This window comes from Lampris incognitus, chromosome 4 (assembly GCF_029633865.1).
Source record: "Lampris incognitus isolate fLamInc1 chromosome 4, fLamInc1.hap2, whole genome shotgun sequence".
In the NCBI taxonomy this organism is placed as follows: Eukaryota; Metazoa; Chordata; class Actinopteri; order Lampriformes; family Lampridae; genus Lampris; species Lampris incognitus.
Genome location: NC_079214.1, coordinates 49,007,250 through 49,029,356, shown reverse-complemented (window position 1 = coordinate 49,029,356; position 22,107 = coordinate 49,007,250). Strand labels below are relative to the sequence as shown.

Here is a 22,107-nt window from a genome sequence, read left to right as displayed (position 1 = left end):
ATGTACATCAACATTTTCAACACTTGTTTCAGGAATATTGTCAGACACTTCATTGGCAGGCTTTTGCATAGCACTCACAGGTTTATCCTTGGATTTGTCACCCATTTTCAAAAATGTGTACTGTCACTTTAAGACGCTTCAATGCGCACTGAGTTTGACAGTCGGTGGATTTTTCTTCACTCAAAAAACAATCGCTCAATTGATCAACAATCAGAGGGTAAGTATCCACATTTCATTTCAACATTCCTTGACATCATGAATTAGAAGGCAAGAATCCATCTTCAATGAGCACATTGCAATCGGCTTTAGCCTACTTTTGGAAAAATTGTATCCACAAAACAACCATTGAAGAAGGCTACCGTAGCGGGCTGCACATCATCTTATTTCAGCTCCATTCAACGGACAAAAACATAAATACGCGGGTGCACTAACCAGACCTCCTTTTGGCTTGTGTTAGTCGGTTCCCGGTAAATTTCCTTTCCTTCTGAAATGCTGATGGACTCGTGAAATATCCTGATGCAGCCTCGGTAGCACTAGGACTCAGAAAGTATAGGTGTCAACAAAAAATATTCACTCCATACATGAGATCAATCAGCCTACTTTCAATTTCCAAACTTCTCATGAAACAGGGCAACTTCACAATCACAGTCATGCACGATGCAAAGAGCAAATCGACTGGTTTCCATGAGCCTAAGGTTTTTACTTGTGTAGCTCCGAATTCAAACAAACATTAGGAGCTCGGGTGGGTGCGGGAGATACCTTGGGTTATGACGCGCTGCTGTTGTCCAGATTATTGTTCCAAGTTGAAAGATGATGGGTTTGTTGTAGCGATGCAGGAATCCAGGTTATTGTTGAACAAAAAACTAAGCCATGACTGTAACCAAAAAGTGTGAAGAAGTGCTGTGTCCCAGCTTAGCGGTAAAAACCGTATAAGCTCCCCGTCACCCAACCACCAGGTAACAAACACACCTATGCTTTTGTAGTGAGGAGTGCAATCACCCCAGGAAGCCACACCCACACAATACTACCACCTAGTGGTGAACTAAGATACCACATACAGAACCACCAGAATGGCTCTTACAGTGCCCAAGGCGGATGGGTCGTGGCGGCCTTGCGGCGATTTTCGCCGCCTGAACAACTTCACCGCCAATGACCGCTATCCCATCCCACACATACAGGACTTTTCTAAACGCCTGGCAGGTACCACTATCTTCTCTAAGGTGGACCTGGTGCGCGGCTATCATCAGGTTCCCGTGCGCGCAGAGGACGTGCCCAAGACCACAGTGATCACCCCGTTTGGGCCTTTTGAGTTCATGCGCATGCCTTTTGGCTTGAAGGGGGCAGCGCAAACCTTTCAGAGGCTGATGGACTCGGTGTTGCGTGACCTTGCTTTCGTGTTAGTTTATCTCGACGACATATTAGTGGCCAGTCCGTCAGCTGAAGAGCACCTGGCGCACCTGAAACAGGTTTTCCGTCGTCTGGACGAACACGGCCTGATAGTCAACCCGGCCAAGTGTCAGTTTGGACTGCCGGTGATTGACTTCTTGGGTCACCGCATTTCCCCGCAAGGCGCGGTCCCGTTGCCTTCTAAGGTGCAAGCGGTGGCGGAATTTCCCCGCCCAGTCTCTGTTAAGGCATTGCAGGAATTCTTGGGAATGGCGAATTTCTATAACCGTTTCCTCCCTCGCGCTGCCCACCTCCTTCAGCCACTTAACGAAGCCCTGCGGCTTAAGAAGGCTAACGACCCTGTCGACTGGACTCCCGAACAGGTCCAGGCCTTTGACGGAGCTAAGTGCGCCCTGGCTAACGCTGCCCTCCTCGCCCATCCCACACCCACGGCGTCCATAGCTTTAACAACCGATGCGTCTGACATAGCCGTGGGGGCTGTGGTTGAACAGCATGTGGCGAATGCGTGGCAGCCACTCGCATTTTTTAGCCGCAAACTGCGGGATAGCGAGCGCAAGTACAGCGTTTTTGACCGGGAGTTGCTGGCACTGCACCTTGCAACCCGGCATTTCCGCTTCCTGCTGGAGGGTTGCCCATTCACGGCTTATGTGGATCATAAGCCGCTGACTTTTGCCATGTCCAAGGTGACTGAGCCGTGGTCTGCTCGTCAACAGCGCCACCTAGCGGCGATCTCCGAGTTCACAACGGACATTCAGCATGTGGCCGGGAAGTCCAACCCTGTTGCTGATTGTCTGTCGCGTGTGCTTGTGTGTCCTGTGCACCTCGGTGTGGATTTCTCTGCTATGGCTGCCGACCAGCCCAGCGACCCGGACGTCCTTGCCCCTAGGTCAACGCGTACCGGTCTCAAGCTAGAGGACGCTGTGATGCAGGAAGGCAGTCCTGCCCTCCTCTGCGATGTCTCCACCGGCCGTCCCCGCCCCGTTGTTCCAGTGGCCTGGCGCCGTCGAGTTTTCGATTCGATTCACTCCCTCTCGCACCCTGGAGTTCGGGCGTCGGTGAAGTTGGTCGGTTCCAAGTTCGTCTGGCCTGGCCTCCGCAAGGACGTCAAGGGGTGGGCAGCTGCATGTGTAGCGTGCCAGCGCGCTAAGGTCCACCAGCACACTAAATCGCCCCTCGAACCGTTTCCGATCCGAGCCAGACGTTTCGACCACGTGCATGTGGACCTGGTGGGCCCTCTACCTTCTTCACAGGGTTTTACGCACCTGCTCACAATGGTAGATCGGACCACCAGGTGGCCAGAGGCTGTCCCTCTATCCTCCACAACATCCTCGGATGTTGCACGCGCTTTTCTTTCCTCCTGGGTCGCCCGTTTCGGCACTCCGTCAGATATCACCTCAGACAGGGGCCCCCAGTTCGTGTCTGAGCTCTGGTCGGCACTTGCGCGATCCTTGGGTGTGCAGGTACACCGCACTACCGCGTATCACCCTCAGGCTAACGGGTTGTGTGAACGTTTTCACCAGTCGCTCAAGGCAGCGCTGCGCTCTCGGATGGTAACTGGGTGGATCGTTTACCTTGGGTTATGCTCGGGTTGCGTTCGGCTCCTAAGGAGGACCTCGACGCGTCATCCACTCGCTGAGCTGGCGCTCGGTCAGCCGCTCCGCGTCCCTGGGGAATTTTTGCCTGGGAGTTCTGCTCCTCGACCCCGTCCGGCCGTTTATCCTTTTTTGTCCGACAGCACTCGAGTTCCAGGCCCCGTTCACCACTGTTTTCCGCGGTCGTTCGTGCCTGCGGAGCTCATGTCGGCTCGTTTTGTTTTTGTACGGCATGATGCTCACCGCTCGCCCCTCCAACCCCCATACGATGGCCCATTTCGGGTTCTTGAGACGGGTCCTAAGGGTTTTGTGCTAGATATGGGTGGGCGTAGGGAGCGTGTCACGCTTGATAGGCTTAAACCGGCGCACAGGGTGGCAGGCGAAGTTGTGTTTCCGGCCCAGGTTCCCCGTCGGGGTCGTCCTCCCTCCAGGGCCCCGGCAGTGTCTTCACGGGTTCAGCGTTCTGCTTCTCAGCCGGCTTTGGACTGTGTTTCACCAACTGTTTCGGCTGAGGGACGGCGCAGCCGTTATGGCAGGCTGCTTAAGCCTCCAGTGAGACACTCATTTTCTTTCCAGGAGTCCCTTCTGGGTGTTCGGGGGGGGGGGGGCTGTGTGGCGGACACTAGGGGCTATGCCTCTCACCCAGCAGGACTGTGAGCTGGGGGCGTGGTTTACGTTACCGGACTCGCCGGTGCAGGGTTGTTCCTGCTGCAGTTGGTTTTTGGAGTTGAGGAATAAACATCAAACTCGCCTTGGTCTCCTGTGTTTTTCCTCATTCCTGCCACAATATATTCATATAGTGACTATTCAGTAAAACATATTCATATAGTGACTCTTCAGTAAGACATTCTTATAATGGCTATTAAATAACATATATTCATATAGTGACTATTCAGTAAAACATATTCTTACAGTGACTATTAAATAACATATATTCATATAGTGACTATTCAATAACATATATTAATATAGTGATTATTCAACAACATATTTATATAGTGACTATTCAATAACATATTAATATAATGACTATTCAAAAACATATTCATATAGTGACTATTCAATAACATATATTTACATAGTTCATTTATTCACCTTCAGCCACTTCTCCGAGGTAGGGTCGTGGTGGCAGCAATCTAAGTAGGGCACTCCAGATGTGTCTCTCCCAAGCAACACCTCCAGCTCCTCTGGGGGATCCCAAGGCATTCCCTGGCCAGACTGGACATTTAATCCTTCCAGCGAGTTTTGGATCTACCCCGGGGTCTCCTTCTAGTTGGCAGTGCACGGAAAACCTCCAAAGGAAGGCAGGCGCCCAGGAGGCATCCTAATCAGATGCCCGAACCACCTCAACTGGCTCCTTTGGACGCGAAGGAGCAGCGGCTGTACTCTGCGTTCCCTCCGGATGTCTCGAGCTCCTCACCGTATCTCTAAGGCTGAGCCCAGACACCCTACGGAGGAAACTCATTTCAGTCACTTGTTTCCGCGATCTCACCCTTTCGGCCACTACCAAAAGCTCATGACCATAGGTGAGAGTGTGAACTCATGTAGGTTGCATTTTGTGTGAATGTGTACCCACCTCACAGCTTCTCACCCCTTTCTCTCAAGCTAGCAGACAAAACTGGTAGAATGGTGAACTGGAATAACAATCTTATTTAAACTTAAATCAATAAATGCACCCTTTTCGCACACCAGTGGAGTTTCTTGTAAGTGTCCCGGGACAATAAAATAACCTTATTCATATTTACAGTAGGACATTCCTTCCTAAATTGCTTTACTCTGCTACTGAGACAAAAGGTGAAGGCAGCTTAAGGCTGCTCTTCCAGAATTTAACCCTGATTACCCCTGAAAACCAGACAGCGCAGCGCCTCGCCGCACGCCGAACAGTAGCCGAAAACCTTGTTTTAAAGACCAATTCCTCCTTAACGCCCAGTGCTAAAATGGACGATTTTTTTTTTTTGGCGCCCGGGTGGTGTAGCGGTCTATTACGTTGCCTACCAACACGGGACGGGGGTCGGTGGTTCAAATCCCTCCGGGATTCCACTGTCTGTGGACTGTCTTGTTACCTCCGGCTTGGTCGGGCGTCTCTACAGACACAATTGGCCGTGTCGGCGGGTGGGAAGTCGGATGTGGGTATTTGTCCTGGTCGCTGCACTAGCGCCTCCTCTGGTCGGTCGGGGCGACCCCCGGATCGGCAGAGAGGGGGTGAAGCAGCGACCGGGACGGCTAAAAATTTTTTTTTGACGAAATCAAGTAGCAGGGAATACTCACAGGAGGGAGGTGGGAGAAAAGGGAGGGAGAAACATGCAACCTTGCTGAACAGGTTCGCTGGTAATGCCGCTCCTACTCTGCAGCATGTTCCGCTCACCCCAAACATGGCAGCCGTCGTCCATTTCCTTGTGTCTCGACCGCCTACCCGAACTCGCACAACTCCGTTTTGGAGCTACTAACCTTTTGGTTACGTTATCACAAGCAAACATCAACTTCTCCACGCAAACTTCCACCGCCCTCCTTAGTTAGCCGCTATGCTCTTCTTTCCGTGTAGTCACAGATGTCTCGCCCTCTGCCACCGTTCCTCTCCTTCCAATAGGCCCAAGTTCCTGACAGTCACTGATCGGCCAATGAAGTGCCCATCCGTCACCAGAGACCATTTAACCCTCTACAAGCCAGTCAGTCCCATGTGGCTCGCCACATATACCTTGTATTTGATAGGCTATTATCAATCACTCAGATTTCACCGACTCGTTTGTCTTTGTTAGGAAATAAATTGGACAATGCTTGATTTTCACAAAATCTGGCAGAACTTCATCTACTAACTGCAGTTTGATTTCAGTTTAGGAAACAGTAACAAGTGGGCCGAGCCTTGTCTAGCCATGCTAGTTGTGCATTTATCGGTTCTTGATTATCACTAATCTCCTTCGATGGATATCCACCTAGCCTCTCATGCTATACTGATAGATAAAAATGAACAAAAGTCAGGGTATTAGCTCTCAGAATTGTACATGAATTTGATAAACAAAACAAAAAAGGTATCCGATGTCCAATTCACCTCAATGTGAATACTGTAGAGGAGCTCAAGCAGGAGTCTCAATGACGCAACAACACCGGACCGCTACCCGGTCCCTCACATCCAAGATTTCTCCGCCCACCTGGCTGGGAAAGTGATCTTTTCCAAGGTGGACCTCGTGCGTGGATGCCTGTCCGTCCCGCTGATGTCCCCAAAACGGCTGTGACAACTCCGTTCGGACTGTTCGAGTTCCTGCGCATGCCGTTTGGGCTTAAGAACGCCGCGCAGTCCTTCCAACGCCTCATGGACTCAGTGTTGCGGGACCTGCCTTTCCTCTTTGTGTACCTGGATGACATCCTGGTCGCTAGCACCTCCGTGTCCGAGCACTTGTCCCACCTCAGAGCCCTTTTCGAGAGACTCAGCCTGCACGGGTTGATAGTTAACCCGGCCAAACGCCAGTTTGGTCTGAGCACCATCGACTTCCTGGGCCACCGGGTCACCAAGGACGGGGCGGCCCCCCTTCCATCTAAGGTGGAGGCCGTCGCAGACTTTCCACGCCCACACACGGCCCAGTCCCTCCGGGAGTTCATTGGCATGGTGTCCTTCTACCACCGGTTTATCCCCGGGCTGCCGATCTCCTCCGCCCCCTATATGAGGCTCTGAAGGGCACAGCCCCCAAACACGCTGTGGACTGGTCTGCAGAGAGGGACACGGCTTTTAAGGATGTGAAGGCCGCCCTGGCTGACGCGGCGATGCTGGCACACCCTGTGTCTGGAGCGCCCATTGCCATCACGACGGATGCTTCGGACTACGCTGTCGGCGCGCTTTACGAGCAGTGGGTGAGCGGCGTGTGGCAGCCGCTTGCCTTCTTCAGCCGGCAGTTGAACCTGAGAGAGCGCAAATACAGCACCTTTTATCGTGAGCTGCTTGGCCTTTTCCTCGCTGTTAGGCACTTTCGTTTCCTACTGGAGGGCCGTCAGTTCACGGCTTTCGTTGATCACGTCGGGGTCACCAGTGTAGAGGAGCTCAAGCAGGAGTCGTGACAACTTTCTCTTTCGGCTACACAACGTGCACCATTTATTCCTTCCACCATTACAACAAAAAACCCGCGCAGCGGAAGTGTGTCACTGTAAACCCGAACCGAGGAAACAGCAGCTGTAAACTAAAATTCCTACTTGCTCAATAAGGGGAATTATCTAGCCCCATAACCACTACAATACTTTGATTTCCTCACGGACATAAAACTAAAATATTTCGGCCATGCTATGCGCCTGCAGTATTATGAAAAAATATGCTGCAAGGCAAAGTTGAAGGCAAAAGGCGACGAGGCAGACCAGCAATCTCGTACATGGACAACGTCTCAAACTGGACGAAAATGGGTAAAACGGCAGCCATCAGATCACGTGAGGAGAGAGAAATGGCGGACAGTCGTTGAGCATGTTTTTCGGCGGCCAATATCATAGCCGATGATGCCGACCGACCACAGACACAATTTTCAGAATTTCAGAATTCCGTCTAGTATAGGGGGAAAGGTATTTTATCTGTGAAAATTGGGCTCCAGGTTTAATCAATTACCCCAGGTTTAGAAAATTAAATCCTTCTGCGTCTGTCATCAGGTTGATTATAACTTGGAGTGACACAGCTCTTTATTCATTTGCCGGAACACCAAAACACAGCATCTGATTATTTCTCTGTCACGTGTACTATCTGGGGTGACTGCTTGGGGAAAAAAAACAAAACAAAAAAACACAAGCCACCTTATTTGGATGTTGATTAAAAAAGAAGTGGGCGCTGGTAACGGTGTGATTGAAAAGATTCCACTTCAGTAACAACCCAAAAGCCATCAGTTGAGTAAACGTTCTTTAATGCCACAAAGACATGAGGCTTGCAGAGAGACTGGGATTCAATTTGGGGGCATTTATCAGGTGGTAGGTTGATTGTAAAAAGGGTCCCGCCTTCTTTTTTGAGGAAGAGGTTGATTCACTGAATGTTAAAAGACAAAAGGTAAAGTGATCATTGCCAGAGAGCTATTGACAATTGATAAAATAACTCGACTGATCCGCGCTAAAAACCTTTTTTGAGGATCTTCAGGATCACATCTTATTGGCCGTGCTTTCTACGGAGACAAATTATTTAAAATGACAACGTTTCTCCTTGCGTCACAGCAAGATGCGAGGAGAAACGTTCATCCCTTAAGGACGAGAGAGCAAACAACATTCGTTAAAAATGGCATCATGGTGAAAGCCAATTCAGATTTCAGGCTTTTGGTTACGAAATTTGGTGTTATTTTATTGAGGCCTGTGGATGCTGAGGTGAAAAATAATTACCGAAGAAATCATGATGATATTAAGGGATTAAATTTAACAAGTTAAACATTGAAAATGTTCAAGTGCCCTTTTTATCGTCAGTATAGGGTTTTTAGTCTGTAGCGTGTCTTTGCAGGGGTGGTCTCAGATTAATTATATTAAAGGCTCATGTCAAGATCTCAAAATATCTTTTTTGAATGTGCTCAAAGAAAGGATGGTCAAACAAAATGTAATTTGCACGTTTGCATCCCCAGAGAATTTCTGAAAACACTCATGGATTATTATTTTTATCTGGACCACTGGAGGAAGTCTGTGCATGTGTGACAACATGTGCTACATTTTTCATTTATAATATATTATACAACTTAATATTTTCACGTTATGATTATATTGTCTTCTTTGTATAAATTTATTTCTGAATGCTTTGGCAATGTAAATGCATATTACATTTGTGATTTGTAAAGATCAGAATGCAGCGTATCAGTAGACTAATATTCATTATGTAATTAGCCTCAATTTGATGAGGAAGTAATTCCTTGAAAGTCAACCACTCAAGTATACTTTTTGTTTTTTGCCAATCTGTATTCCTTCATTCAACCTAAGGTGTTTTTTATTTGTCGTGTTCATTCTCGATAATCTTGTCCTCATTACTGTTATGTTCCATTTATCCTATGTATAATTTATTTGGTGTTTTATAATCCTCCTTTATGTGATATTAACGTAGGTTGTTTTTAAACATTCTCTATAAATGAATGGACGAAGTGGGGAATGAGTTTCTGATTACTTATTAAAAACGTAATGTTTTCCTTCTTGCTCATGTTAAAGTGAAAATTCAGCTCGCAGATGTGGGATCAGCAGATTTAATCGTTGCCCTGTCAGATGAGGAGTCACATGATTCTCTGTCATCTGACGGCCACAGCCGGGGACTGCAGCGCTTCCTCTGTGCCCGAGAAAAACTGTCTCTCCTCCGACGGCCACTACCCTTTCAAAATGCCCTTCTCGGAGCTGTATTTTAATGTCGACAACGGTTATTTGGAAGGATTAGTTAGAGGATTCAAGGCCGGAATTCTGTCACAGGGAGATTATTTGAATCTCGTCCAGTGCGAAACGCTGGAAGGTGAGTAAAGCTATTTTAGCTAGCAAGCGCTAGCGCGACTGACGGACTTAGCGAGCCAGCTAACATCTCTAACAGTCTGAGTTTAGATTAGCGTTAGCTGTCTTCTCGTAATGCTACTGTAGATCTTATGATAGTAGAGTGTTAAGTTTAGTAAGCCTAGTGCTAAGACAGTCATTTTGGATTTTTCTGCGTCCGTGACATGGGTTTGTCCTCATCCCGTTTTAGTTATGCTCCTAGTCCGCTACCATGTAATCGGTTGAAGCTAAACTAGTGATGCGAAGTCCCGCAATACCTAATCGTTGTATTGCTTAACTTGTTAATTAGTTTAACCGATTTATGTAAATTGTTCCATTGATCAGCATCGGGGCTGTATTGGAGGAAGTGGCATGGGTACCTTTAATTTTTGGTCGGGATTAACTAACAAAACTGCTCGGCTAACGTTGACAGTTGCTATGACGATTTACGGTGGTTAGATGACCCAGCGCACAGCATTGGTCGATATGTAATACATGCAAAACTATTTGACGGTCTGTACTTAGTTAATTGTCAAGTCAAAGAGAGAGGTTCTGCATATTGGCCAAGGAACAAGGATTCATTAAAATGCTCTCTTATGTCCTGTTCTCTCACTTGACTTTACCTCTTATCCAAAGGACGAAATGTAAAGAAATGGGGACAGGCGCTGTAACCCTGTCTTACATTTCTCCCTTCAGATCTGAAGCTCCACTTGCAGAGCACTGACTATGGAAGCTTCCTGGCCAATGAGGCCTCGCCACTCACAGTGTCCGTCATTGACGACAAGCTGAAAGAAAAGATGGTGGTTGAGTTTCGCCATATGAGGAACCAGTCCTATGAGCCACTGGCTAGCTTCATGGACTTCATCACGTAAGTTGTCTGTAATGCTGAGCTGTGTTACCAGAGTTTCTGCTGTATACTTTTTTTTCCCCCCTGAAGATCATAGTGGCTAGTAATTCTTGAAGTCAGTCATGCACTTGGATTGTTTTAACAGCTAATTATCTGGTCAGACTATGCTTGGCAAACTGTCAAAGTTGCTGGCTGTCAAATATGCCAGCCAAAGTTAAAGAAAAAACAAACTAAATGTTATGGTGAGTGTTTTTAATTTCCTACTTTTATTTTATAATATGTTATTGATACAAAAGTGTCACCCTCTGTTGAGCAGTCTTCTGTGTCTCTGATATGCTGCAAGCACAAAATTGTTTGGAAACGTTCCAAAACGGTGACCACCAGTACATACACCGATCAGCCAAAACATTAAAACCACTGACAGGTAAATGAACAACATTGTTTATCTCATTACAATGGCAACTGTCCAGGGGTGGGATATATTAGGCAGCAAGTGAACGGTCAATTCTTGAAGATGATGTGTTGGAAGCAAGAAAAATGGGCAAGTGTAAGGATCTAAGTGACTTTGACAAGGGCCAAATTGTGACGGCTATACGACTTGAGTCAGAGCATCTCCAAAACAGCAGGTCTTGTGGAGTGTTCCAGGTATGCAGTGGTCAGTACCTACCAAAAGTGGTCCAAGGAAGGACAACCGGCGACCGGGTCATGGGCGTTCAAGGCACGTAGGAAGCGAAGGCTTGCCTGTCTGGTCAGTTCCCACAGAGGAGCTACTGTAGGTCAAGTTAATGCTGTTTATGATAGACAGTTGTCAGAACACAGTGCATCGCAGCTTACTGCATAGTCGGCAACCAATCAGAGTGCCCATGATGACCCCTGTCCACTGCCAAAAGTGTCTACAATGGGCATGTGAGTATCAGAACTGGACCATGGAGCAATGGAAGAAGTTGGTCTGGTCTGATGAATCATGTTTTCTTTTACATCATTTGGACGGCCAGGTGCGTGTGTGTTATTTACCTGGGGAAGAGATGGCACCAGGATGCGCTATGGGAAGAAGGCAAGCCAGTGGAGGCAATGTAATGCTCTGGGCAGTGTTCTGCTGGGAAATCTTTGGTCCTGGCATTCATGTGGATGTTACTTTGACACGTACCACCTACCTAAACATTGTTGCAGACCTAACCTTTCATGGCAACAGTATCCCCTGACGGCAGTGGCCTCAGGTGGCTTTAATGTTTTGGCTGATTGGTGTATATCAACACTACATTCTAATGTATAAGAAATTATGAATAATAGTGCAACATAATACAGCTGTACATATCATTGTTATTTGCATTTTTGTATACAATCAAGCCTATCGGCAAACCAAGACACAAGTTTGCATATTTACGCATTGTCCTTCGGCGATGTCACTGGTGGACACAATTTCGGCAGAATTTCCAAGACACATACAAGACTTTTCATTATTATGGCTGCCTGTATGAGTGAATGTATACAGACAGGTGAGAAATTAAAGGAAAACTCTGACTGATTGACTCCTACAGTGAGGGGATCCAGGGGCTCTGTTATGCTGTGGGGGACATTTTGCTGGCATGGTTTGTACACATGTACACTTGTCCCCTTAGAGGGAAGGGTCACTGCAAATTAATACAAAGTTATTCTGAGTGATCACCTTTATCTCATTATGAAACCCTTCTGTCCTGATGGCAGTGGTCTCTTTCAGTATGACAATACCCCGATGCACTGGGCATGGGGGGGGGGGTCACTGAATGGTTTGAGGATGAAAATTATGTAAATAGGGATGGGATGATATTGGATTTTATTGCGATCTGCGAAATTGTTGGCTGATTGGTTACTGTTCTGCTGTTTTTTTGCTGATTGTTTTGCAGAGGAATGGCGTCCTCCAAGACGCCACCTCTGTCCATCTGTCATGGGATCTGGATAGTCCCACCGGAGCCCAATGTGACGGCGGAGGGGGTTTTGTTGGCCGTATGAGAACAAGTTGTCATTGTGATTACCTGTGGGGTGTTGGTGAGAGTCTAATGCCATGTCCCCACTAATATTGATATTTTGGAAAACAATTTTCTTCTACGTTTTGGCCTCTCAAGGAGATTTTTTTAAAATGAAGTGGAAAAATATCCGTACACCTGTGGTCAAGGCCTGACTCTGTCCTCGTTTGTTTTTAGCTAAAAAGGATTTTTGGTGTCTGGGTAGCGTAGCAATCTATTCCATTGCCTACCAACACAGGGATCGCCGGTTCGAATCCCCGTGTTACCTCCGGCTTGATTGGGCGTCCCTGAAGACACAATTGGCTGTGTCAGTGGGTGGGAAGCCGGATGTGGGTATGTGTCCTGGTCGTTGCACTAGCGCCTCCTCTGGTCGGTCGGGGCACCTGTTTGGGGGGGAGGGGGAACTCTTCCTACCCACTATGTCCCCCTGGCGAAACTTCTCACTGTCAGGTGAAAAGAAGCAGCTGGCAACTCCACATGTATCGGAGGAGGCATGTGGTAGTCTGCAGCCCTCCCCGGACCTGCAGACAGGGTGGAGCAGCGACCGGGATGACTTGGAAAATAGGGTAATTGGCCAAGTACAACTGGGGAGAAAAAGGGGGAAAAGGATTTTCACTAAAACAATGTCCTGTCTGTGAGGCAATAAAAAATATTTGTTTCCTAACAAAATGTGAGGTAAAGTGATTCCAGTATGTTTCAGTACCATTTAAAGGTTGTTAAGCATATTTATATGCTGAATCGCAATTGTTTATTTGGCCAGGACTATCGTGACGTGAAATTTTCTTGATGATATGCCCGCTAGGGCCTTCACAGTCACCAGATTTCACACCTATGGGGGATTTTGTAGTGACATGTCAGACAGCACACTCTCCACCACCATCATCAAAACACCAAATGAGGGAATATCTTTTGGAAGAGTGGTGTCCGTCCCACCAGTAGAGTTCAGAGACTTGTAGAATCTATGACAAGGAACATTGAAGCTGTTCTGGAGGCTGATGGTGGCCCAACACCTTACTAAGACACTTTTATGTTGGTTTTTGATTTAATTTGTTACCCGTCTGGGCACTGATCTGTGCTCTAATCAGAGCATTGATTCTGATCACTCAGAATAACTTTGTCAGAGACAACTTAAATGGTCGTCTCTGACAACCGGAGTATCCATGGGGCAACCAAGATGGATTTTAGGTGCCGTTTGGACCACTAAAAACAAGCTGTTGACAAGTAACACTGGCAAAATTTTACTTGGCATCAGCTCTGCGAGTTATAAAAAAAAGTGTTTATTAATTTTTCATTAGCAATACATAACATTCTGTACTACAGACTGCTTCGGTAGCTACAAGTGGTTCGTTGCCGCCGCATTGTGTTTAAATCCTTTAATGTACATCTTGTTGTGGACTAGCCCTTACATTGTATGTGTGAGTAAAAATGTGAAATTATGGTTGTCTCACTTGGAGTCCTTTGTTTAAAAAAAAAAAAATCTTGTCTGTATATATTTGAAGGTTTTGAATGATGAACTTAGTTAATGGTTGATTTTCTTGTTTCTTCTTACTTATCAATTTTTTTAATTGGTTTTAAAACAAAAACAGTAAAAAAATTAAAAACAAAATTACAGATCATCGTGGTCTACCCCCCGCCGCTCACACCTCAAACCTATTCCAACTGATGGGGGGGGGGCATTAATGTAAAGTAGTGGTATTAATATTAAAGCAATGATGTAGTAAGTTAAAGGATGCCTGGCTAAATAATGAGTTGTAGTAAATGTTGGAAGTCAAGGGCAGGAACACCATCCAGCTATGGCTCCATCACAACGTCGGGCCTTTGGAAATAGGCAAGATATGATCCTCAGACCCTGTAGAACTTTTGCTCTAATCCACGAATTGTGTCGAATTTTCTTTAATTTTAGACAAGATATAAGACAAAAAATTCTTGTCTCTTCAAACTTTTATTCTATCGTCCTTTAAAAAGAGTCGCAAATCCCAATCTGAAGATGGCTGACTTAAATCACTTCAAACAAGTCGTTATTTACACAGATTTCACTCTTGTCTCTACCAGTGCTGCTGCTTTTTTTCCCCTCTACAATATACAATGCCTTCAAAAGGAATATTGATCCGGATATCCCCCCTAATTTTATATGTTGTCTCTTTTTGTTCTGCCACTCCTTCTCTATCATTCATCCCTGCCCTCTCTTACCCCTTCTGACCCCAGCTACAGCTACATGATCGACAATGTCATCCTGCTGATCACGGGCACCCTGCACCAACGGGCTATCTCTGAGCTTGTGCCCAAGTGCCACCCACTGGGCAGCTTTGAGCAGATGGAGGCAGTCAATATCGCTCAGACACCAGCTGAACTCTACAATGCCATCCTGGTCGATACCCCTCTCGGTAAGGATAAGGACTCTTAAGTAAGTTCAGAAGTGTTTGAAGCAACAGTAAACAAACCTTGATTGCATTTATGGGCATGTTTAAAGTAAGTGAATTTACCTTTTTTGTTTGACACCTGCCTTAGTTGCTATTTTCCCCCACTTTGTGCACTTTGCTATGTGTGCACTGTGTGCACACAGATGTAGACAAATGACATTTTTACAGAAAAATATCTTGATGAATATACTCAGCACCTTGAGTCGTTCATGTATCAATAACTGCCCCATGGGTAGCATTACATGCTGTATGTAGACGTTTTATGTTCTGTAAAACCTAGCATTTCATTGTACCAGCTGTACTATGTGTAACCATTGCAAATAATAAATTAACATGAAAATGCTTAACAGCAAGGCTTATCAAATTTGGTGGGGCTGGCCCATAGGGTATTTTTTGACACTTCAAAATTTCATTTGCAAATGAAACAATGTTGTGACTCGTGATGTTAATTATTTAAATTCATATTACAACGTTTTAAATTGAAATGGGAGTGGAATGAAAGTGGAATGGAATCTAAGTGACCTCTTCAGTCTCAACTGACTGCAGGTATCCCCACCATTATAAACAGCACAGTGGCACAACAACCAAAACAAACGATTGGTTTCATATGCAAATTGGCATGACCATTAACTGGAGTTACAGTGCCCATGTGTACTATTCACAGAGGATTGAGGAATAGTTTCAATCACAGCATTGTAAAATGGTGACAGATGTACTCTTAGCCCCCCACCGCCACGGTTCAGGGATGGTCATTTCCTTGTCACATAGAGGGGAATGAATACCTGTAAGGGGATACTTGAAGTCAGTTGAAACTGAAGAGGTCACTTGGATGAGTGATGAAACGTTTCTCTCAATAAATGTTGTATCCAGATGAACTGATTCAACTTTCTTTGATTTCCTTGCCTGGATTATTGAGGATGCATAAAGACATTTAATCTGGTATATTTTACACAGCTGACATCTTGCTGTATCTTCACCTCAGGCTTTGGGGGAAAATGTAGCCAATGGCGAGTTAAGTCATCTAGAAGGAAGCACTGACAATGTGTTTAATAAAGGCTATGTTAAGCTCAGTAGATAATGGAAAACACTTGTTGACAAAAACTCAGCATTTGGAAACTCGTCCCAGTCTAGCTAATGAAGCTTTGGAGCTGCAGTTCAGCCCGAAAATTGTGTTAATTAAATCTGATCTCGTCTTTCATTTCAGCTGCTTTCTTTCAGGACTGTATATCTGAGCAAGACTTGGATGAGATGAACATTGAAATAATTCGTAATACACTTTACAAGGTAATACAATAGCATAGGTGAACCATCAAGGAAAACTCATTGAAAGTATAAATAAAAGTAAATGCTTTGAAACTAAATGTGATAGAATACATACAATATATTAATTAATCATTTTTGGTGATCTGTCCTACTCAGGCTTATCTGGAGGCTTTCTACAAGTTCTGCTCAAACCTGGGAGGAACAACAGCAGATACTATGTGTCCCATTCTGGAGGTAAGTGTTATTTTACCAGTCCATATATGTGGTCTATCTATCCCCTTGATGTAAAAGGTAACAAACATTGAGTGGGATTTGCTTGGGCTTACTATTTGGCAATCACACAATACATGTGATTTGCTTATTAAGTTTACCTCACCTCCGGAAGACCCAACATTGAACTATAGGTTGTCTCCCACCACACCTGCTCTTAACACAGACTTGCGGTTGCCTACATTTAACACTACTTTTGAAACTGCTGAGTCAGACTAAGCTGCCTTGGGCTTAGTTGATTGATTGACCACTTTAAACCCTCCCTTCTTCCTTGTGTTTTGGTCAAGTTTGAGGCAGACAGGAGGGCCTTCATCATCACCATCAACTCATTTGGTACAGAGCTGTCCAAAGAGGACCGGGCCAAGCTATTTCCCCACTGTGGCAAGCTCTACCCGGAGGGCCTGGCACAGCTTGCCCGTGCCGATGACTACGAGCAAGTCAAAGCTGTGGCTGACTACTACCCTGTGAGTCCAAAACATTGCTCAAGTGCCTTTATATCATGTACAGATACACTACCGTTCAAAAGTTTGGGATCACCCAAACAATTTTGTGTTTTCCATGAAAAGTCACACTTATTCACCACCATATGTTGTGAAATGAATAGAAAATAGAGTCAAGACATTGACAAGGTTAGAAATAATGATTTGTATTTGAAATAAGATTTTTTTTACATCAAACTTTGCTTTCGTCAAAGAATCCTCCATTTGCAGCAATTACAGCATTGCAGACCTTTGGCATTCTAGCTGTTAATTTGTTGAGGTAATCTGGAGAAATTGCACCCCACGCTTCCAGAAGCAGCTCCCACAAGTTGGATTGGTTGGATGGGCACTTCTTTGAGCAGATTGAGTTTCTGGAGCATCACATTTGTGGGGTCAATTAAACGCTCAAAATGGCCAGAAAAAGAGAACTTTCATCTGAAACTCGACAGTCTATTCTTGTTCTTAGAAATGAAGGCTATTCCATGCGAGAAATTGCTAAGAAATTGAAGATTTCCTACACCGGTGTGTACTACTCCCTTCAGAGGACAGCACAAACAGGCTCTAACAGGTACTATTTAATGAAGATGCCAGTTGGGGACCTGTGAGGCGTCTGTTTCTCAAACTAGAGACTCTAATGTACTTATCTTCTTGCTCAGTTGTGCAACGCGGCCTCCCACTTCTTTTTCTACTCTGGTTAGAGCCTGTTTGTGCTGTCCTCTGAAGGGAGTAGTACACACCGGTGTAGGAAATCTTCAATTTCTTAGCAATTTCTCGCATGGAATAGCCTTCATTTCTAAGAACAAGAATAGACTGTCGAGTTTCAGATGAAAGTTCTCTTTTTCTGGCCATTTTGAGCGTTTAATTGACCCCACAAATGTGATGCTCCAGAAACTCAATCTGCTCAAAGAAGTGCCCATCCAACCAATCCAACTTGTGGGAGCTGCTTCTGGAAGCGTGGGGTGCAATTTCTCCAGATTACCTCAACAAATTAACAGCTAGAATGCCAAAGGTCTGCAATGCTGTAATTGCTGCAAATGGAGGATTCTTTGACGAAAGCAAAGTTTGATGTAAAAAAAATCTTATTTCAAATACAAATCATTATTTCTAACCTTGTCAATGTCTTGACTCTATTTTCTATTCATTTCACAACATATGGTGGTGAATAAGTGTGACTTTTCATGGAAAACACAAAATTGTTTGGGTGATCCCAAACTTTTGAACGGTAGTGTAGTTGCTAAAATAAAGGAAATGTTCATGGAAAGCAGGGGTATAAAGTATAGAAGAAGAAAAAACAGACACAGAGAGGATGATGAAACAAAGGTAACACTTAGCTAACCCTAATAAATCTGACATAACCGTGTCATAACCGAGTTCATATGCTGTCCTGACCTGTCATGGCAGTTTATGACCAATGACATAACAGCGTTATGTTACCCTTATTGGTAAAGGTCATGACAGCTTTCAGTTACACTTAATTTAGGGGGTCGGAGGGGGTTGGAAATTACTTGGTAATTTCCTAGTAATAGGGTGATAATTATCACATAATTTCTTAGAAATAAGGTTGAAATTACCTTGTAATTTGGGTTAGGGTTACGGTTAGGGTTAGCTGTAAAATTACCTGTAAAAACTACCAACTTGTTACTAGGAAATTACAAGGTCATTTCAACCTTATTTCTAAGAAATTATGTGATAATTACCACCTTATTACTAGGTCATTTCCGACCCCCTAAAATAAAGTGTTACCCAGCTGTCATAACATTTGATGACATTAAGGCTTGTTTCACATGCTAATTTTTGCTAATTATACTCTTGTTCATTTAATTTATGACAGATGTCATGACAGGTCCTTCATTACCACTATCATAGTGTTTGATGATGTGACATCTTATGTCTCATGCTAAATTTTACAAATTTTGCTGTGGTTAGCATGTGTTCTGATGGATGCCATGACAGGTCCCTCTTGATGTTTTAGACCAGGCAAAAATATTGTCAATGCAGCATGAAAGATGTCCAAAACTCATAGAACAAATTATGTAGGAGTTACGTAAGACAAAACGGCTGTCTCTAGCTAAATTATAGTTTTTGCTGAAATTGGCAAATGAAGGATGTCAGGGGCATCCGGGTAGCGTAGCGGTCTATTCCGTTGCCTACCAACAGGGGGATCCCGGTTCAAATCCCCGTGTTACCTCCGGCTTGGTTGGGCATCCCTACAGACACAAGTGGCCATATCTGCGGGTGGGAAGCCAGATGTGGGTATGACCTGGTCGCTGCACTAGCACCTCCTCTGATCGGTCGCGGCGCCTGTTCAGGGGGGAGGGGGAACTGGGGGGACTAGCGTGATCCTCCCACGCGCTATGTCCCCCTGGCGAAACTCCTCACTGTCAGGTGAAAAGAAGTGGCTGGCGACTCCACATGTATCAGAGGAGACGTGTGGTAGTCTGCAGTCCCCGCCGGATCGGCAGAGGGGGTGGGGCAGCGACTGGGAAGGCTTGGAAGAGTGGGGTAATTGGCTAGATACAATTGGGGAGAAAAAAATGGGAGGGGGGGGTGAAGGATGTCAGGTTTTGACTGTTATAGAGACAATGTGAAAATTATTCAACATTGTCATGTTCCTCAAAGTCAACACCTGGAACGAGCCTGGCAGTCTTTTAAAGCTGAGGTTTGGAATTGGGTCCACACGTACATACGTATCTCCTTTTTAAAAACAAAGTTACACTCCTAATTTGTTGGAGCCCGGTTAACCATCAATACTTAGTGGACACCAATGAAGATGTTATCCATCACAGAACGCCATGAAGCTATTTCAGCTTGTGTCAGGCTTAGTTTAAATAAAAATGTGAGCTTCTTAAACACTGCTCCTCTACACAGCATGAGTACAGCTGTGTCTGACAATTCAAACTTAAATTCATAATAACCTTATGGGTTATCTCGAGAAAACAAGGATGTTTATCCCAAGGTAACAGAAAAATTAGGAAAACAGGCCTAAATATATTGGTATCCCCCATAATCATCAAAGTTTGTGCTAACTTTTTTTTCTTTGTGCTACAAAGTTTTTTACTACCAGTACCAATGCTACTCACAAAAAATGTGATGTACAGCTCTGAGTCTTATGAGTCTGTATGTCATGATATGACACATAGAGGAGAAATAAGGCAACAGGGTGTCTGTCCAAATGACTCCTTTCACCATAAAACAATTTTTGCTTCTTCAAATCTCTTCTTCACTATCTTAAACCTGGCTCTTTTCTCTCCCTTTCTAATTATATTTGTTATTACTTTTTTCCTCTATTTCCTTTTAAAGTAGCTCATTACTCTGTGTTTTGCATGACTCATTGATTGGAAAACCTTAAGATGATCTCATTGATGTATTATTTTGGGAGCTGCTTGTACATCAGAGAACTGTTAATGTTGGTTGCCTCTTCTCCCTTAATGTTCATGGAAATCTACATTTACGCTAATTGTTGCCACTCCATACTATTTATAACTGTCTCTCCTCCATTCTTTAGGAATACAAGCTCCTGTTTGAAGGAGCTGGCAGTAACCCAGGAGACAAAACGCTGGAGGATCGCTTCTTTGAGCATGAGGTGAGCAACACACACGTACACACACGTGCGCATGCACACACACGCACACATATGAAGCTACAAACACACGCACATCCAGGTCAGTAGCATGTTCTCCCTCTGACAGAAAAAATTCTTTGAAGGAGGTAGAGGTGCTTAACACTCCAAGCCTTCTTAAATCATCAGTAATTCTAACATTCAACAATACCCTGTCTGACTCAGCTCTAATAATGATGATCAGTCAAAATCATTAGCAATTAATTTATCAAGCTCCACAACTTTTTTTTTCTTTTTTCTTTTACTATTTTCACTGCTGCAACCATACTGCAATACTTCCGCAACTATTTCTACTACTACTGATAATCCACTACATCATGACCTGTTGAATTAGGTTTTGATTTTTTTTTTAATGCTAATCTGTTACCATGTGTTTTGATGACTTTCTGTAGGTGAAGTTGAACAAGCTGGCTTTCCTCAACCAGTTCCACTTTAGTGTGTTCTACGCTTATGTCAAACTGAAGGAGCAAGAGTGCAGGAATATTGTCTGGATTGCTGAGTGCATCGCACAGAGGCATCGCGCCAAGATTGACAACTACATCCCTATATTCTAAGCAGTCTTTGTACATTCACTCACACATATAAGGACAGTTACTGCACTAGTCAGCATCTGTCTTTCTCCCTCCTCTCTCTCTTGTTCACCCTCCTTTAAACTGTCTCTCTCTGTCTGCCTTTTTATAGACACATGCTCCTTTTCTGTGTTAAATTCAGTCTTATTTGGCTCATGAATGCCATCTCGCAAATCTAGTGTTCTTTTTGCCTCTCAGTCCACACTATGGTGACAGAGGTGCAAGAAAAACATCCATCTGACTAGCCATCAGGAATTGGAGCCAAAAAGTTGATATTCTTCCTGTCTGGAGGGAGTGCTTTGCCCAACATGGTGTTTAAATCTTGGCCCATAGTAAAAAAAAAAAAATCATTCCTCTGTTCAGTGTTATCTTCCCCGAAGTTGTAAAGCGTTCCAATCATTAATTTATTTTGTTTTTGATGTTGAATCTCTAGTCAACACTTGTTCTGATATCTTGTTAGATATGATGCTTGGACTAGTGGGTTGGAATGAGTGTTGGACCAGTATGTAAATGTAGTTTTCCTTGAAAGTCAAGATTTCCAATGTGAACTGGTTAAAATGTCTCTTTTGCATTCTTTGTTATGATATATTGCAATTGCAGCACCAGAAAACTGGAGTTTACGGTCTAAAAAGAGGAATTTCCATACAATCCCAATATTATGTGTGCTTTGAAATAATGATTTGTGTGAATTGTCTCTCTAAATGAATGGACTTATTTCTAGCAAGTTTAAGTCCTTGTATGAAGCAGAATATATGTGACAATACAAAGATATGTAATGTTTAAACTATAAGATATATGAATATTTAAAGAATACAATGATTTTTTTCTCATGCTGTAAAAAATCTTAACCGTCTTAAGAGTTAAGTGTCTTATTTGTGAAATGTGTATTGTAAATGTGATGAACAGGCTTCCGAACGATTATGCCTCTTTTCAGCAGACCTCTATAGGGTACTCATTGATATTAAAGATCTGCTCAGTACAACCATAATCTCCTACTGCTGTCTACTGAACAACTTCACTGGGGCATTTGGGGTTTAAAATAACTTTTCATGGTTGTCATATTGTAAACACTTGTGATTAAAATGTAATTCTGTTACATGAACCCAGAGAAAGTCATCTGATTTATTACCCTTCACTTCCCAAGGAGTGGCGATATTACAAATGCATTCATTATACATGATTGCACAGTAGAGGGTA

General features: G+C 44.3%; 1 protein-coding gene across 1 annotated transcript; it reads left to right on the top strand.

The window, feature by feature from the left end:
* The first annotated feature begins 9,233 nt into the window (after nucleotides 1–9,233).
* atp6v0d1 (ATPase H+ transporting V0 subunit d1) lies at nucleotides 9,234–22,012 on the top strand. The gene is made up of 8 exons (XM_056278696.1): nucleotides 9,234–9,426; nucleotides 10,137–10,308; nucleotides 14,496–14,674; nucleotides 15,915–15,994; nucleotides 16,130–16,207; nucleotides 16,531–16,707; nucleotides 20,228–20,305; nucleotides 20,734–22,012. Exons 1-8 carry the CDS (start codon nucleotides 9,300–9,302, stop codon nucleotides 20,893–20,895), a joined length of 1,053 nt encoding a protein of 350 aa, XP_056134671.1. The 5' UTR covers nucleotides 9,234–9,299; the 3' UTR covers nucleotides 20,896–22,012.
* The last annotated feature ends 95 nt before the right edge of the window (nucleotides 22,013–22,107 follow it).